This window comes from Halictus rubicundus, chromosome 10 (assembly GCF_050948215.1).
Source record: "Halictus rubicundus isolate RS-2024b chromosome 10, iyHalRubi1_principal, whole genome shotgun sequence".
Lineage (NCBI taxonomy): Eukaryota > Metazoa > Arthropoda > Insecta > Hymenoptera > Halictidae > Halictus > Halictus rubicundus.
Genome location: NC_135158.1, coordinates 6,331,449 through 6,350,462, shown reverse-complemented (window position 1 = coordinate 6,350,462; position 19,014 = coordinate 6,331,449). Strand labels below are relative to the sequence as shown.

The window sequence follows — 19,014 nt, the reverse complement described above, 5'->3', positions numbered from 1 at the left end:
TGTAATTTTTACGAAAAGTGTTGTTATTCACACAGAAAATTCGAGTGCAGTCTTTGAATGTTATGCAATAGGCGGGACGAGTTTGAAATTCTGAAAGATTATCTTACAATCTACAGACCTCTCAAACGATCCTTAGTGCAGTCTAACGACCAGAAACAGTTAATGTAACTCTCAAGAAAATGATCAGAGCACGTCATAAAAATTCAAGTACACCCACCAAATGCTACTTTATAAGCGTGCCAAATTTGGAATTCCGATACCCAATTACTCTTTCTCAAAAAATTCCCAAAGATCGTCTTAGAGAATCCTTAAACGATCTTTACTATATCCTAACGTTCAGAAGCGTGTAACATAACTCTGAAGAAAAGGATCATAGCACGTCATCAAAATTCAAGTACACCCTCCAAATGCTACTTTATAAGCGTACCAAATTTGGAATTCCGATACCCAATTACTCTTTCTCAAAAAATTCCCAAAGATCGTCTTAGAGATTCCTTAAACGATCCTTCCTGCATCCTAACGTTCAGAAGCGTGTAACATAACTCTGAAGAAATGGATCATAACACGTCATAAAAATTCAAGTACGCCCTCCAAATGCTACTTTATAAGCGTGCCAAATATGGAATCCCGATACCCAATTACTCTTTCTCAAAAAATTCCCAAAGATTGTCTTAGAGAATCCTTAAACGATCTTTACTATATCCTAACGTTCAGAAGCGTGTAACATAACTCTGAAGAAATGGATCATAGCACGTCATCAAAATTCAAGTACACCCTCCAAATGCTACTTTATAAGCGTGCCAAATTTGGAATCCCGATACCCAATACCTCTTCGTCAAAAAATTCCCAAAGATCGTCTTAGAGAATCCTTAAACGATCTTTACTGCATCCCAACGTTCAGAAGCGTGTAACATAACTCTGAAAAAAAGGATCATAGCACGTCATAAAAATTCAAGTACACCCACCAAATGCTACTTTATGAGCGTGCCAAATTTGGAATCCCGATACCCAATACCTCTTCGTCAAAAAATTCCCAAAGATCGTCTTAGAGATTCCTTAAACGATCTTTACTGCATCCTAACGTTCAGAAGCGTGTAACATAACTCTGAAGAAAAGGATCATAGCACGTCTTAAAAATTCAAGTACACCCTCCAAATGCTACTTTATAAGCGTGCCAAATTTGGAATCCCGATACCCAATTACTCTTTCTCAAAAAATTCCCAAAGATCGTCTTAGAGATTCCTTAAACGATCTTTACTATATCCTAACGTTCAGAAGCGTGTAACATAACTCTGAAGAAAAGGATCATAGCACGTCATCAAAATTCAAGTACACCCTCCAAATGCTACTTTATAAGCATACCAAATTTGGAATTCCGATACCCAATTACTCTTTCTCAAAAAATTCCCAAAGATCGTCTTAGAGATTCCTTAAACGATCCTTCCTGCATCCTAACGTTCAGAAGCGTGTAACATAACTCTGAAGAAATGGATCATAACACGTCATAAAAATTCAAGTACGCCCTCCAAATGCTACTTTATAAGCGTGCCAAATATGGAATCCCGATACCCAATTACTCTTTCTCAAAAAATTCCCAAAGATTGTCTTAGAGAATCCTTAAACGATCTTTACTATATCCTAACGTTCAGAAGCGTGTAACATAACTCTGAAGAAATGGATCATAGCACGTCATCAAAATTCAAGTACACCCTCCAAATGCTACTTTATAAGCGTGCCAAATTTGGAATCCCGATACCCAATACCTCTTCGTCAAAAAATTCCCAAAGATCGTCTTAGAGAATCCTTAAACGATCTTTACTGCATCCCAACGTTCAGAAGCGTGTAACATAACTCTGAAAAAAAGGATCATAGCACGTCATAAAAATTCAAGTACACCCACCAAATGCTACTTTATGAGCGTGCCAAATTTGGAATCCCGATACCCAATACCTCTTCGTCAAAAAATTCCCAAAGATCGTCTTAGAGATTCCTTAAACGATCTTTACTGCATCCTAACGTTCAGAAGCGTGTAACATAACTCTGAAGAAAAGGATCATAGCACGTCTTAAAAATTCAAGTACACCCTCCAAATGCTACTTTATAAGCGTGCCAAATTTGGAATCCCGATACCCAATTACTCTTTCTCAAAAAATTCCCAAAGATCGTCTTAGAGATTCCTTAAACGATCTTTACTATATCCTAACGTTCAGAAGCGTGTAACATAACTCTGAAGAAAAGGATCATAGCACGTCTTAAAAATTCAAGTACACCCTCCAAATGCTACTTTATAAGCGTGCCAAATTTGGAATCCCGATACCCAATACCTCTTCGTCAAAAAATTCCCAAAGATCGTCTTAGAGATTCCTTAAACGATCTTTACTGCATCCTAACGTTCAGAAGCGTGTAACATAACTCTGAAGAAAAGGATCATAGCACGTCTTAAAAATTCAAGTACACCCTCCAAATGCTACTTTATAAGCGTACCAAATTTGGAATTCCGATACCCAATTACTCTTTCTCAAAAAATTCCCAAAGATCGTCTTAGAGAATCCTTAAACGATCTTTACTGCATCCCAACGTTCAGAAGCGTGTAACATAACTCTGAAGAAAAGGATCATAGCACGTCATAAAAATTCAAGTACACCCACCAAATGCTACTTTATAAGCGTGCCAAATTTGGAATCCCGATACCCAATACCTCATTGTCAAAAAATTCCCAAAGACTGTTAGGCAGTCGTTCTCTTTGAAAACGCGACGTCTAGTCGACGCAGAACCTGTTGGAGCGCACTCTGCAGTGCAGTCGCACGGGACCGCAAAGAATTAGGCTTCTGCTCAGGACCGCGGCATGCTCCCGTTCCTGTTCACAGCGATCGTTTGCGTGCAGGGTATAATTAAGCCGGTGAAAACGGTGAGCGTCGTTAACACGGCCGTTCGGTTGTTCGGTCGGTTCGTGGGCTCGTCGTCCGATGCCAAGGCGACAACACCGGCAGCTCCTTTCTTCGGACGATTGATCGAGCCCGACACACAATGGGAGTCGTGATTGCGTTTCCCGGCAACGGTTCGACCGGCCTTGATCGCCGGCGCGAAACACAGCCGATGTGCGAAATTGTTCGCCTGCCTTTAGCCTTTTTCCCGTGCGTTTTTTCCGCGCCGGCGGAACCGCAGACACCCAGGAATCCTCTCCACCCTTCTGGCCACAATGAAAGCGTCAAGGTCGCGGTGACCCGGACCCGAAGAACCAGCCGCGCCGGGGAGAGGATCGCCGGAAAAATGATGAAACAAAAGTGATTGTCCCCGTGCGTGTCGCGTGCGGGGGGCGTCCGGTTGCGGGCTTTAATCGCGTCGCGTATCCACCGGGAATTATTTGTCATTGTCGGCCAGGACATGGGGAGACGCCGGGCTTCGTGGTGCTCTTGGTGCTACGGGGACCTGGAGAACCTGAAGTCTTCGTAGCCTAAGTCCTCTTAGAGTCACGGACCCTGTTGCAACGGGCTCCGGTGGTTCGATTACTCTTCAAGCTAGCTGGACAAAATTATTTTTTCACAGTTTCGAGCTTATTCGTGGTTTCTATTATTAGGACACAAGTCAATTTACTGTTACAGTGATATTTCAAATCTGTTTTCCGGATCAGTTGCTTGCGAAAAATTACACTGTTTTGATCTTTAAACTGATTCTATAGTTCCTGAAATATTCGATAAAATATATATTTCTCAGATATATTTGTGTAGACATTAATTTCGACCCGATTTGCAACCTTCTGCAGGTTCGGACTTTACATACTTTTTCATTGACAAAATTGACTAGAGACTAATTAATCGACTGGTTGACAATTTAGGGGTATTAATACTGAAACTATAAGATCCTATCCAAGTGCATGTTAATTGTGCAATACGTGATCGAATAAGTGGCAATTCACTGTCTGCAAATTGTATATCTTCCAATTTTTGTGCTCGTATTACAGGAAGGTATTCCATAACGAATAGCCTCACAGCGAACGAATGATATAACGAACAGTTTTTCTTGTTCACGCTTTGAGACGTATGTCAACGTATCGATGACATCTGGATCGTGTATTTGTTTAAAATATATGTTCTTCTTTCGGTTCTAGAACGAGTTAGTTCGTTATATGATACACTCCGCAGTGTTAACAGAAGAAGAGGCAAAAGGTTGAATCCCTCGGATTTCGATGATCCTCGTCGTGTTGGATCTTTCAATCTTTATCCACGAGGATCCTCTCCAGAATGCACCGGGGGGTTGAAAGTCCACTAACCAAGATGAAATCCAAAATCCATGGCGAAGATGTAATCTGCTGAAACGGATCGTTTCGAGCGGTCAGGGACAAATGGTGCACAGGTTTCATAAGGAAGATTTTAATCAGACGACGTGCTAGATCGTTGCGGAGCCGAGCCCGCGAGTTCCCCCGGTGGATCTATTAAAAGACACGCGTCCTCTCCACCGATCTGGTCCTTTAAGGCGATTCCTCCTGGTCATCGGCCGGCAGAAAGTCGACAAGTAAGTAAGTATGCGTAGGCGAGCGATCCTGGACTATCTCGCCGGTTCCTAGATACCGGGCCCCCGATCACCTTGATGCCCGTTTGTTCTTCAGCTACCGAGAATCAAGAGCCAGAACGGTCTCGTAGGAAGCGAGGGTCGTGGGCGAAGGTATGCCCTGTACAATAGCGTGGTTAATCGGGAAATTAACGGTCGAATGTTGCTCCCGATTAGGCTCGGACGGGAAAAAACTTCCGAGGAAGAAGTTGACCGGTCTTCGATTGAGCACCACGGGCAAGAACGTGTACAAGGTAACACCGCTCTAGAAAATTAATCGAAGAGCACCGTTATTTTCATCTCGACTGCTTCTGTTTTTATCGAACCGTCTGCGGATCCGCGGAATGTACAGGGGTTCCAGAAAATAATGGAAACGCTGTTCATAAAACGTATGCTGCATTTAGAGGATTGCCCGAATCAATGTCAACGAAGTCAAACTTGAAAAGATGTACGATGCTGAGTACTCCAGATCCTAACTGGATCAGTATAAAAATTCCTGTCTATAAGACGAATAAGTTCGTCGGTCAAGAGACCCGTCTCGAATATTTTATTTTACAATTGTTGAGAATAAAGGTACTTAATTAAATTAATTTGTTATCGTAGAACGTGCACAAAATATAGATTGAACCTTGACATTTACACGAAGTCACTTTTAGAGCTCAGTAGGTTTAGCAACAACAATTATCTTCTGTCTTAACGCTTTATCTGCCGGAAGCCTGTTAATAGAATTTTAAGTAATTGTGCTGCACCAAGCGGATGCTTAAAAATCGTCTTCTACATAATTAATACCAAACGAAATTATCGGGGTACGTTATTGGAGTAAGTTGTTGGTTCACGATTGAAATTGCTGTTGAAAGATCTACCGTATTAAATAGCGGAGTTATGGCCGTGATTAATGAATAAACAAACGCTTTCGCTGGTAGGTGATCGAAGGAAACGTCTCGGGAGCGTTAATAACGCGAAGCATTTTTACCGGCGTTGGCCGGATAAGAGTCCATTTGCTCGGTGCAACGAGAGCTATCGGCAATTATCACCCGGACTGGTGTTAATTGCGATTTATAGTCTCGCGGTGGCCACAAACCCGCGGATAGTTATCGTCGCCGGGTTCTTAAGTGCGCGCGGAAAGGATCGCGACTTGTTCCATGGATCTCGAGGAGGAACGATGTGTGGCGGCATTACATCCCGGCGGGACGGCCTGTTAGAATTCCAACAAGATGCACGCGTCCGCGGACAGTAAAATCATTTCGGAAAAATTCCCGGGACCACACCCACGCTCACCGAGATCCGGCCACATATTTGCGGAGGTCGCCTTACGTCGTAAACAACATAAACATAATGCAGCTCGGCCAGCCCCGGTGGACCACACCCGACGTACTCGGCTGCGATCATTTTTGCCACGGGTACCCCACCGACCGTGAGCATTCGGACACCTTGTACAAGCCTAATCGAGAGCCTTCATTACCATTATTGTACAAAGGACGGCTGTTGTATCTTAGCTTAAGAAAAAGTCAATCTTTTAACAACACAATCTGAGATTTTCAGTTTTTAAGAGCAATAATTAATAATTAATTATTCAATTGCGAACCAATAATTCATTAATTACATCCCGGCTATTTAAATTATTCAAGTTAGTACGTGTTAATATGTATTCAGAAGCCGCATACGTCGTTTATAGTTTACAAACGAATAATATAGGTACGGATATGATAGGAACAAAGAACTATGCACTTCAAGGTTTAATGTTCTTTATTAACAAAACGCAGGTGCTATCATTTTACATATCCTCGGGTTCAATGGCTAAATGTAACACCTGCATTTGTCGGACGACAGTCAGTTTCAGAATTTTCGCCGACTCTATCGCCTTGTAAATGTTAAGGGCACTTGTCACGGTCTCGTCGTTCACGTGTGTTATGATGTCGCCTGGTTGTAGCCCACCTCTGAAATTTTTAAACAGTCATTTATAGTCTGTTTGTTGTAATGTAGACTGATCTCGAAGACGTACATATGTGCCGGCGACCCAACGATCACTTTGCAAATTAGTACACCGTGTCTAATACTCTGGGGAATTCCTTCGAGCCTCTGTTGCAGTTCAAAAAGTAGATTAGGCGTCAGGGAGAGCATAGTGACTCCCATGTACCGGTTCTTGGATGTGTCCACTGTATGTTGAGCACCTGACAATATATTAAAAACTTCGTTAATTGTTTATATGGCGCGTACAATTATCGCAACGCTGTACCTCTATTCTTTCTGCGCATTTCTGCCTTCTTTAAGAATTCCTTGGCATGATCAATAGGTATTGCAAAGGAGATTCCAGCTGTTACCCTCATTGCGTTTATACCGATCGCTTCGCCGTTTAAATTGACCAAAGGTCCACCGGAATTGCCAAACTAAAAATTTATAATGTAAAATCTGTGGGATTTGATTAGACAGTGGTATACAGTGAAAAAATGCTAACAGTAATTGCAGCATCTGTTTGGATGTAGCCCATCTGCTTATTGTAAAGACCAAGCTCTTCGCTTGCTCTATTTACACTACTGATAACTCCACTAGTTATAGTGTTGCTTAAAGCAAGCGGAGATCCGATAGCAACCACAAATTCGCCTGGTCTGATGTTAGACGAATTACCAAGTCTCATTACAGGTAGATTAGTCTGTACAAAAAATAATTATCATGGTAATCTGTAACCATGCACATTAATACATTACAGTTTATAATATGCATTTAAAACCTTGTTAATTCGCACAGTGGCAAGATCACTGTGCATATCAACATCCTCCACATTGCCAGTATAGGTGTTCCCATCTTGAAGGCGTACCTGTGAAATAGATTCTATGAGAACTATGTTTACATATGTTTATCTTTACATATGTAAAGGAACTAAAGGTAGATGTAATATTCTTGGTACTTACCTTAACAATTGTGTTTGGTTTATTAACAACAACATGGGCATTCGTTAAGATAAGCCCATCGGATTGAACAATGAAGCCAGACCCATTGCTAACACTGATTGGTTTACCTGTAAAATAATCAAACCTATTTCATAATTAATAATTATTTGAAACGATAATTGTTCGACTTTTTGTACAGATAGGATTTATATTTACCTTTTATTGTCCTTGATTTCGATGTAAACGACGGAAGGAGCTGAAATCTCTACTACATCGGCAATAAAATTATATTTATCTCTGTTGTGATTAATATCTGTTAAATTAATTGATTTTGCATGCACCGTTGGCATAAAATCGTTTTTCCATTTGTACAAAATATAACTAAGCCCGGAAAAGAAGGCAGTGTAGGTTAACACGTGCTTGATGGTGTCATTGGAAGTTGGACGGTCTTGATGTTTCGTAAAGAAGAACTTGTATTGAGAAAACCGATTCGCAAACGGAAAAATTAAAACTTGTTTGCACTGTAATTGATTTTTCTTAAAAACATTCCAAGGTAAACGCGACCAGGGGGCCGCCATGTTTGAGCGGCCGTCAAAAGTTCACGTGAGAAAAACCAGATTTTACAAAAAAGTATAAAAATACAATTCATGCATTGGGATGACTATTAAAGATGTTCATATCTTCCCCTAAAGAACTAAACGCGACTTCCTTAAATAAATTATGAATTAAGAAAGCCTTAATCATAACTTTATTATAAATCATTATACCTATATTTCTGTAATAGATATTTATTTTTTTACATTAATAATCTTCTTTTTACAAGTTTTATCATTTACAATCATTTTAGATTTCTTCAGCTTTTTCTTTTTAATTACACCATTCTTTTTCAACTTCTGTGTTTCTTTTTTAACTTTTTTACTCGTCGATTGTCGTTTCTCCACCTTTTTTGGAAGATTGATTAAGTCGTTGGTCTTTTTTCTTTTTGCTTTTCTCTCGATGTCTTTATCTTCACTGGCCTTTCGTTTTTTAAGTTTTTTATTTGATGTTGAGTCTAGAGTCTCCTCAACGGCATTACATTCTTTCTCAGTGTGACCTACAATAAATAGAATTAACTATGTGAATTTGTATGCTTCATTTCATACACATAACGAATATAGTACATACCAACTTCATTACACTTGAAGCATCTTCCATACATTTGCGGCTTCTGACCACATACATGTTGAACAACAATACACCTTTTGCAAGTTTCACAATGTTTCCAATAAGGTTTCACACATTTTTCACAGATGTTGCAATGTTTATACGTGGAACCGTTCTTTGAGGTACAGTCCTTGCACTTTTTACAGTGTCTATTTTCTTTGGAAACCCATCTTTTGCATCTCTTGCAATATTTATAACCATCCGACTCAGGTAGCTCCAACAAATGCAGCGGTATATTCGTGAAAATTCTAATGGGTGAAGGTAACTTCTTATTCTTAGGGTTCCCCACAAATTGAGAATGATTCTCATAACATACTTTGTAATCAGTTAGCTTCAAGTCTTTCAAACCTCCTGACACACCAGGTGGATTGCTTTTCTGTTTCATTAGAGATTCCATAAAATATGGAAATACAAAAATAATTTTCAAACAATCGTCTTGATTCTCTATATTATTCCATTTTTTATGTAGATCAGAGAGCCTTTTTATACTCCACGACATTGCTTCTACTCTGCTGCCAAATGGAGGATCACATATCAAGTATGTGTCTTTGCCTTCACTTTGCGTAATAAAATCTTTAAACACTTGAGCAGAGCCTTCATTGAAGAAGTGGTTGTTCAACAGATTGTACCAGCAATAATTTAATGGTCCAAAAAAATTGTGCTGCAATATAACGCAAAATATGAAATGATTTCAATTATTCTTCTTCGAACATCCTATATTATCTTTGGAAATTTAATGAACTTACAAATCTTCCATCGAAGTCCAATAAAAGGGAGGACATTTTATGTTCATATTTATCTAAAATATACTCGTGAATTTTTGGTGTACCAATGCAAAGAACTTGCTTTGCACCAAGCTTCACAAGCATGTTTGCTATATCCTCTGTAGATTTCTTAGAAAAGAAATATTGAGCTTCCTGTTTAGAATTTTCCAAGGGCTTTAAAAATTCTGTTGGATATTTCATTTCGTGATCGGTAATACCCCTTTTCATGTCATGATTTTTGTGTTTCTCATCTTTGTCACTACGATGCAATAATCTGTCGCAAGTATGACAATAATTTCTTTTCTCTGGTGGCAATGCTATTACCTCATGCAACGATAGATACAATGACCTGTGTCGATAACGGGAGACAAATTCTTTTCTATCTTTTTCCCATTTAGCTGCCTGTTGTTTTGTTAATTGTTCTCCTTCGTTTAGGCGAAATTTGCACAACTTTCTTTCACGGCAAGCTGCGCATATATAAAATTTCTCCAACTTACCATTTTCATATGTACCAAATAATAAAGTCGGTCCTACATAAGAAATGGTATTAACATGAATATTTATTATACAAAAACGAAATAAAAATTCAATACAAAATTACCATGTGGACATTGTGGATGTTTGCTTGGATCGGACCAAAAACATTCCATTTTCTTGACTCGATTGACAGAACAATAAGAAACAATTTATGAATAAATTATTACGTCAGCATTACCCAAACGCAAGGGGTGTAAATTTTATTATTAATGTTGATAATCATTAATTTATTGCCCATATTCAGTACCATACAGAAAATGGTTATGCGCGTCAAAACAAAACATACGTGTCACGTGGTCAATCGATACGTGTGACTATAATCGATCTATCGATAATCGAATATCGTTGCGAGTCTTGAATCGTGCACGACTATCGAAAATTTAAATTTAAATTTGCCGCAGATTACAATATAGTTGTTTTAATTCTATAGACTTTCAGGACGTGAAAAACTTTTCGGCAAGAAAACATTTTTTCTTCGTATCATCCTTTTTGGGAAGGACAGAAATACATGAATTGCAGTTTGCAGTATTTTATTTTAATATCTTTTCTACAAGTGCTATTTTACTTGCGGTATCACATGTACATATTTATATATGTTTCCGAAAATGTAACTGCTAATATGTATGTAAGGCAAGTTAAGCCTCTATAGGCTATAAACATTTTCGTGCGTTGTTTATCAGGATTGTTTATAATTGTCCTATTGTAAAAATACACATAATATTACACGTTACAACGTTTTGAGTACTCAAAACTTTTAATTGGACCATACATTGCCTCAATAGGAAAAACGAACAACAAAATATATAGCTTTGTATCTCTTCAATGATTTATAATACTGTATCAATAAATAAGTATTTTATGGGTAGTTAAAGATGTTAGAAATAAGCTGATATACGCGGAATGGATAATCGGTCATAAAATCTCAGTAATAAATTCAGCTAAATGGAGCGAAATCATTTTAGAACTGTTCTGCTTCAAATGTTCTTGTTCTAAAGCATTCCTAAATGATCTACAGCAGGCCTGTTCAACTTCTTCTTCGTCGCGGGCCATATGGTCTCCACCATCAATCTGTCCGTTCTCCCACAGGTTCCTTCTTGTGTTATAATATACCGCGATAGAAACAAATGCCATATGCTTCTGGCGATACGACTGTGTCAAATAATGGGGAAATGTCACTTCCCCCTTTAGCGGAATGAAGAAGTGTGAGAACAGGCCAAATGTAGTGCACGAGCCGCGGGTTGGACAGGCCTGGTCTACAGAACCGACACACCTTTTTTTGTAATTTGCTTAATTTTTTTAGGCTGTGTACATTCTGCTAGATTATATCACAGACTATTATTTGCAGTTGAAAAAATCATTCACTAGAAAAATTCTAACTCGTGACACTCCTACTACATGTTAGTAGAGCTATAAAATGTTTACAGTACATTACGAATAAATTAAACTATTTACATACAAGAAGTCAACTATCTAAATTCACAATTCATGTTGTTTTGGTGTACATTGTCGTAAACAGAGTAATAAATAACAACATATACTTGATCATAATTTAGATGTACACTGTATATGCAAATGTTCGCTATCATTAATTAAGTATAATAATGTACATGATGATATACTATAACTATGCAAATGTATGAATGTTGTAATTTTATCACTGATCTTTGGAACTGTTCATGTGTAATGAGATTGGAAGTTTTTGGTTGAAAAAAGGTATTCTTTTGTACGTTTAAAATAAACGTTAAACTTGTCTCGTTTTTACGATTAAGTAATACTCCTAAAAGATTCATTGCTACTCTTTTCATTCTTGGATACTTCGTCGGTTTATATCAGCATAATTATCGACGCTAGTTTGCACATTGTTCAGACTTCTAAAAAGGATATTTACTTCGCACTATACTTTCGTTTAATTAGCAATATTAACATTATACACTAGACTATACTTAAATAACTCTTCGTATGTACATAATTGACTACAAAGCTTCTTTGCTTACCTTGCTGCAGAAATAAATTTTCGATCTATTAATACTTATGAGACTCAAAATATCGTGTATACATCTGGATCGGTAAACTTACAAAAAAAAAAGAGTAAAAGGTCAGCCGTACAATAAATAAATAAAGTTTGGTATACTGAGAAAATTTAATTATGCAGCAAAGACCAGAATCAAAGAACGCTGGAATTAAATTTCATCGTGTAAGCACATTGTTTTTGGTAAATTCACAATTTAAGTTCCTAACATCCAAATGCAACAAACGCTAGAATCTCCGTTTCGTTAAACCGTTATAAACGCCCTCAAAGGTGAAAATTCGGTATAAATATGCGAAAAGCATTTTGCAAATAGTCATTCAATACTAAGAACAAGGATCTAATTGCTCTTATCATTATAGAGTAATAGGTAATTTGTAAGACACACCGAGAGACTTACTGTTGATTAAATATTGACCACATTGTACTTCATAAAAGGTAACAGTTACGAGAAGATGTAGTAAAAGTTTAACGATGACCATTCTTTTTTGCAAAAACTTTTTAGCAAGATGGCAGTAATACCAAATAATCGAAGGAGTTCAAAATGTGCAGTGTGACATCAAATTTCATATGACGTCCTTATGATACTACCTCTAGTAAGTACCGATGGCAACGAGAAATACATGTATCAATTCCAATGCTGAAGTATTTCCACGCCAACTATACAATGTAAACGATTGTGTTTAACAACTTTTCAATTGCATCCCTAAATTGTGAATTACAATCACATCGCTAGACATTCAGTATTCCAGGTAAGATATATCTTTAAAAAAACTTACAAAGCAATGAGCTTAGATTGACAAGAACCCCACCTCTCTTGCAACTTCTGACGCTGCTCTACGTGATGGTCCGACAGATTTTTTAATAATCCTCCCTGTCCCGCTTTCAATTTTCTAGGGTCTAAGTTTGCGCCTAATGTTTGTACGCCTTTAGCAAATTTCGAGAACGGTGATAGAATATCTTTCGCCGTGGATGATACTGGGCTAGCGGCGGTAGCAGTATTCGCTTTTATAGATTTCAAAGCGGATTCGCTTTGGGAAGATGTAATGTTCAACGTCAAATCATGTTCCGAAGTCGACCTCTTTTTATCCAGCAACCTATCCGTTTGTAAATTATTGGTATTCATGTTTTTCAACCTGCTGTCGACTTCTTCCGAAGAATGGCTAATATTTTTTGTGAGACTTAACGTCGAGGGCGGAGACATCCTCTCGTTATCTTGAGCCAAACCGTCGGTCACATTTTGGATTGTTATTTCGGGCGTTGTTGCTGCAGTCTTCTGAGGAGAAGCGCTCAAAGTGCTTGTACCGGAAGCTGGTTTTTGTAAGTTCTCCATATTCGATTTCTCATCAGGCAAATTATTAGGTCTTGTCAACAAATTGTGATTTTTATTGTGTTCATCCGACTCCACCACATCGGCATTTTTCACGCCCATTATGATACCAATAGATGGAGTGTAAGCTTCCATCAAATTCTTATCGTGGCTGAAGTTTTCTGGTTTTTCTAGGGGACCGGATGTTATAGTAATATTCTCGTCATCGCTACTGCTACTGCTACCACTCCGTTTCCGTTGCATTTTGCCTGATATATCTCTACCACCAACCGTAAAGGTGGGTTTTGGAGACGGTTCAGATTTCTTGCCTATGCTCTTTGCTATGTCGATTGGTTTCCTAGCGCTAAAGCTATGACTCAGTTTGTTTAATTTACTGAATTGCTCGGACATGTTGTTCAAAGCTTTTGTTCCTGTAAAAAATATCGTAAAATATTATTTACACAAACACAAGTAGATGAGTGCATTAATCGTAGAAACACGTACCTGCACTTTTAAGAGCTAACAACTGTGTTTCTGAAACGTTTCTAGTCAACTCTGGGAAGGATGAAAGATCTAAGAGACCTGTAGATCCTTTAACATTGACTAACTTACTCTTTCGTCTATCTATTATTACATCTATAGTTATAGGAATATTTTGTAAACCTGCCATTTCTATTGCAACAGCGAAAGTTTCACAGATTGCCCTTAAAGATTCTACAAAATAAAAATATATTATTTAGCTAAGCATTAAATATCAAAAGCAAAATTTATTTTTATACCTGTGCTCTCTTCTTCAGTTTTTATAACAGCCATGTTATTAAAAAACTGTAAATTTGTACTGCGAAACATGTGAAAGTAGCCGCTTTCATTGTCTACTTTGTAATTGATTCTAATGCAATAAAAATGCCTATTTTTAAACAGGGAAACTAGACTCTCAGACTTTCCGCATTCGATCAGTACAATGTCCTCCAGTGGAACTCTTTGGTAATTTGTAACTTTGTCGATCTGGTCGTCATAGTCGGCCACATAGTAACAGTCTCGTGTTAATATAAGGATAGTGTCCATTTCCGTTTCTGTTGGGTCTCCAGTTCTATTCGTAAAGAAAATTGCGATAACGAATTAGTCTGCCATAATCTGGGAAATCTATTCTAACTAGAGGTGTGCGGCAACCTGATGGTCGGGACGGGTAGGGAAGGCATCGGGTCAAGACGTGTCGGGTTCTCGAATATATCGGGATATATTCCCGAGATTCCCGATATATTCGAGAATCCTATATTTTCGGGAATCTCGAATATTCTCAATAACCCGTCCCTATCCCGAATCAAATTCTCGACCCGTCCCGAAATTACATTTTCAGGTTCTAGCACACCTCTAATCCTAACATATAAATGCATGACGTACACTGGATCTGCATCTATAAGACTCCAACTGCCTAGGATAACTTCCGGATCAGGTACAAGTAGTTTCTTGCAATCCTCTATTAGTAGTTTCACGTGGATTGCAGTTGCAGCATTGTCTTCTTCTTCTGTACGTTCTTGAAATACTTCCTCGTTCACTGAATTCCCTAACATCATATCAATGGTTGCCTGCCTATAGACATCCCTGAAGCGATTTAAGTAATATCTGAAAAAGAATATCCATTTAAAACCATACATATGCCAAGGAGCACGATAAGTTAAAGTAGTTAGAAGTAGTTTCACAAAGATAAAGGGTATTTTCAGGATTGATAAAGTTTAAACTTGAAAGTTAAGCACCTGACATGCAAAAAAAGCTTCTCGTCGTGCACCAAAAATCAATTCTTAAAAATATCATGTTGGGTTAAAGTTTACACTGACATCATCCTGCGTCTTATCCACTATATACGGACAATGTTTAGCATTCAGAGTAACAGTTTATGTAGTTCGATTTGAAAGCCTTCGGACGAACCTTACTAAATGATAGATAGCAGTGGCATAAAGAAAGTCAGGAAATGTAGCAAGTATGCTTGTCGATATCACGGGGACTAGCTCATTGCAGCAATTATCAAAGATGTCTAAATATTTGGACCAATCGGTATTCAGTTCGTTAACGTTGATGGGATTCCCTAGCAAGGTATCTATCGCCGCCTGACGTATGTCATCCATAAAGTGTTGCCGAAAATATCTATGGGAAAATGAAAGGATAGTGTCAGGGTTCTATGCATGTATAAAGAAAACGGTATTTAAGCGATGATAACGTATTAACATGATCGAATGATGCGAACAGCTTGTAATCATTTATTTGTATCGAGATAATTACAGCTCTTGAAAGGACCCTTTTTAACCATACGATTATGTGTTGTGTAGGATATGTGAATGAGAGTGGCGATCTAATGCAATGCGAGGCGCGTATCATAATGGCTGTCCGATTGTACCTGTTTGCAGAATTCATGCCATCTTTCATTAACCCAGTAAATTTTCTTTCCCCTGTTCTTGTGTAATCTCCCTATAATCAATAAGAAACTATATATCATAAACATTCAGCGGCCGGTACAGTTTCGTTTGCAAACAATTAGAGGTGTGCGAAAACCCGAATGTGCTCGGGAATCCTGAAAATTCTCGAACATCCCGATATATTCGAGAATTCCAAAATTTTCGAAAACCCGAATCGTTTCTACTCCGATACCTTTTCGACCCGACTCAATCATCGGATATTCAACATTTTCGGGTTCTCGCATATCTCTACAAACAATCAGTGGAGAACCAATGAGAGAAGGAACCACCAGAGTACGAACCTTCAAAGCATTTGTTCCAGCATACTGTTTACTAATAATATCGCCATTATTAGCCCAAAGCAATTGAAATGTCTGCTTGATGTTTGTTGGTAGCATGCCGTCTGGCGGTATTAGTCCTAGCTTGGAAAACTGCATTTCCATTATAGCTTTACCCAGAGCGGTTTGCACCACATTTGTTCTATCTAGGCAGTCTATGCAATTCACCCGAAACACTCCCTTCTGCATGCAAATTGTGCCCTGTTTATCACGCCAACAGTACCCCATGTCTGTCAGTACCGCAGCCAATGAATTGATCAGGATGGACACATTTTCAAAATGCATTCCTCGACTGTGTTAGGCACAAAGGTATATTTAGCAACAATTCAAAATACACTGAGCTCGAGACCTTTGCAATTCCTTACCAGTATTCGTGAAAATCGAACGATGTATACGTTATGTCCGGATGATTGTAATTTATCACGTGGTTACTGTAAACTTCCCAAACGATTCTTTCCTTACCAGTTTGTTCTACAAGGTTCACGACACAAATTGGACCATACAACTGAAGTTCTTCTGTAAAATGTTTTTCGAATGCCACTTGTGTTTCTGCTTCGCCTAGAACATCACATATATAATTACTTTACGCGTTGACAATAGACAAAAATTAAAAAATCAGCTTTCATGTTAGTATTTAAAACCTTTATAAGTCATCCTAGATATCTATTACAAAGGAAAGTAATGATATTAAAACCAGTAAATAATCATTAACTATGCCTACAGAACATTTCAAGGTTACTGCAATGTCAAACAAATGCAAACATCAAGTACACTCTTCTATGTCTTACAACTTTCGTCTGCAATATTTTTTCGTATCACCTATAATTTTCGAATAATGCAATTTTGTCCAGAAAACGGGCTTTTCAACGCCCTTCATGATGCCCCTCGAAAAAGCCAATTATAATTGATTAATTACCTTTGTCTATATGAGGTGGAGGCTTATATTTATAGCCAGGTTGTGACCAGTATACAGGTACGCTGCCTCGAACTTGTACAAAAGACATTTGATGGTCATGATACCATACTAATTGCTCTGTTTCCACATAATTTGCACATTTTCCGTCATCATCCACCCCGCGTCGCTTATACCTGTGTCATTATAAAAAATATATTATTTATGTACGAAGTTATTAATGAAACAGCCATCAGTATAAAAGATACCTTGTTCCTGCACGAAATCTACTTCTCCTTGATATAACGGCTAAATTAAAGGTTTCGTGTTGAGATTGTCCATCAAAACCTACTTCTACGTTGCATCTTTCTATTTGCACGTATCCCTGAATAACAGGTAAAATCCAGCAATTTGCTTTATCTGTCTGGAAAAGTAAGGTATTTTATAGAAATATGAATTTAACTAAAACAGTAGATGAAATTTCGAATGATTCTAACTTTCAGATTGATTATATCCTGCAGCATATGTTTATTCCAGAAAAATCTGTCATCTACTCTTTGCCAAAGTGGTTTATCCAGTTCTTCGCCCTGCTTTGACTCTGTATTGCAAAGTCTTTGTAGGCTGTTGGTAATGTCACCAGTTTGGCAATAATAGAAAGAATCCGTTTCCGTGAAGACTTTATGTAATTCTTCGAGAATCCTCTTCTCAAATCTTTCTTTGTCCTTTACAATACTTCGTTTAGACACTGTAGATTTCACCTAGAAGTAGTTCATTCTTCATTATTTTGACATTCTTTCGGCAACACACAAAACGCCTAATACTTTACTTTAAAAAATACCTGAGATGTTGCTAGGGCAGCAGCTTGCTGTGTAGTATTTTTTATGGTGTTGGTCGCACTCTTGATGGTTCCCCATGTCTTGGCAAAAGCTGCTTTTTGCGGTACATCGAACAAACTACTTTGACTTTTTTTCTTTGGCAAATTCTGATGCTTCTTACATGTCAGAAGACCAATGTCACTGTTTTCCGAACCAAGATGTAAAAATGTAATAGATTTGATCTTGTATACAATATGTCCTCCATACAATTCTCCAGCTGGTGAAACTTCTTTAATTAGCATCAAACGAGGTTCTAATACGGACGGTTGTTCTATTTTCCCAACGATTCCATAAAAGATTCCAAGACATTCTAGGTCGTTTGGAGCTGCCCATTCCCAATCTGCGAACAAACGTACAATCAATAACGACTACAAATATAAATAATAAGAAACCATAAATTTTACCCATAATTAAATTAGCTGCAACACATCTCTCGCGTATTTACATAATTAATGAACTATAGCTGCAGAAGGAAACACGATCTACCTTCGAACATATTTCTTTACGTATGTTAATTCAGTGATAGTAATTTAATCGTGTTTTAACGTCTAATTGATGTTTCTACTGTGTCAAGTAATGCCATGGACCTTAATTCGTAGGACGAATTAGTGCACGATTATTTTGCTTGCGTTTCACAGAGTATTCTAATAATTACGTGTGAGAACTATAAATCGAGAATTGCAACGTGTATTTTGCTTGACGTACGAACGTATAGGCACTTCTGTCAAAGATGTATATACCCACCCGATTTCGCGGAGAATTCGCCCGTATATTTGTCACACCACAGGCTGTATCGCTCTTTCACGAAAATAAAATGCGTGTCAGTGCGAAACAGTTCCATTCTTCTAATTTATCCACGGAACAACGATTTCCAGACTGCATGTGTAACGTCAGCTCTCTCGACAGTCCGCCTATGTCGGACAATTCGCCATCTTGCTCTTGCGTGCAGCTAACAATAAGCCTGTTTCACTGTTTATGTATACAGGCCTTCGACATCAACACAAAGCATTCTTTCATAGCATTGTACGCCTTCGATCAGAGTATAGATGGCGACAGGAAATGATGTGCATGCATATTCAGCAACTTATCTGTTGCAACTGGTACTAATTGACATGCAAATCAATGCAAATGTCGCAATCTTTTTCACAGGTCAACGACAACGAAATTTTTAATCACTCAAACGT

General features: G+C 38.1%; 3 protein-coding genes across 5 annotated transcripts; all 3 read right to left on the bottom strand.

The window, feature by feature from the left end:
- Positions 1-6,282: 6,282 nt before the first annotated feature.
- Positions 6,283-8,034, bottom strand: Htra2 (HTRA2-related serine protease). Its single transcript, XM_076795604.1, has 7 exons — positions 7,653-8,034; positions 7,458-7,581; positions 7,277-7,363; positions 7,004-7,198; positions 6,785-6,935; positions 6,551-6,719; positions 6,283-6,485 (listed from the first exon to the last, which is right to left on the bottom strand). The coding sequence occupies exons 1-7, from the start codon at positions 8,012-8,014 to the stop codon at positions 6,323-6,325; spliced, it is 1,251 nt and encodes a 416-aa protein (XP_076651719.1). The 5' UTR covers positions 8,015-8,034; the 3' UTR covers positions 6,283-6,322.
- Positions 8,035-8,214: 180 nt separating this feature from the next.
- LOC143358439 (rRNA N(6)-adenosine-methyltransferase ZCCHC4) lies at positions 8,215-10,229 on the bottom strand. 2 transcript variants are annotated; one of them, XM_076795601.1, is made up of 4 exons: positions 10,005-10,229; positions 9,386-9,933; positions 8,601-9,300; positions 8,215-8,529 (listed from the first exon to the last, which is right to left on the bottom strand). In XM_076795601.1, the coding sequence occupies exons 1-4, from the start codon at positions 10,051-10,053 to the stop codon at positions 8,225-8,227; spliced, it is 1,602 nt and encodes a 533-aa protein (XP_076651716.1). In that variant the 5' UTR covers positions 10,054-10,229; the 3' UTR covers positions 8,215-8,224. The 2 variants fall into 2 exon arrangements, with proteins under 2 accessions (XP_076651716.1, XP_076651717.1); XM_076795602.1 differs by lacking the exon at positions 10,005-10,229 and having other exon boundaries at positions 9,386-9,677; positions 9,728-9,856.
- A 224-nt stretch (positions 10,230-10,453) lies between these two features.
- On the bottom strand, positions 10,454-18,938 carry Sp3 (phosphatidylinositide phosphatase spermathreecae). 2 transcript variants are annotated; one of them, XM_076795626.1, is made up of 14 exons: positions 18,575-18,938; positions 17,794-18,170; positions 17,453-17,713; positions 17,225-17,379; positions 16,980-17,152; positions 16,429-16,621; positions 16,028-16,355; positions 15,668-15,738; positions 15,202-15,417; positions 14,677-14,898; positions 14,055-14,365; positions 13,780-13,989; positions 12,746-13,706; positions 10,454-11,811 (listed from the first exon to the last, which is right to left on the bottom strand). In XM_076795626.1, the coding sequence occupies exons 1-14, from the start codon at positions 18,669-18,671 to the stop codon at positions 11,742-11,744; spliced, it is 3,645 nt and encodes a 1,214-aa protein (XP_076651741.1). In that variant the 5' UTR covers positions 18,672-18,938; the 3' UTR covers positions 10,454-11,741. The 2 variants fall into 2 exon arrangements, with proteins under 2 accessions (XP_076651741.1, XP_076651742.1); XM_076795627.1 differs by lacking the exon at positions 15,202-15,417 and having other exon boundaries at positions 18,575-18,936.
- Between the last annotated feature and the right edge of the window lie 76 nt (positions 18,939-19,014).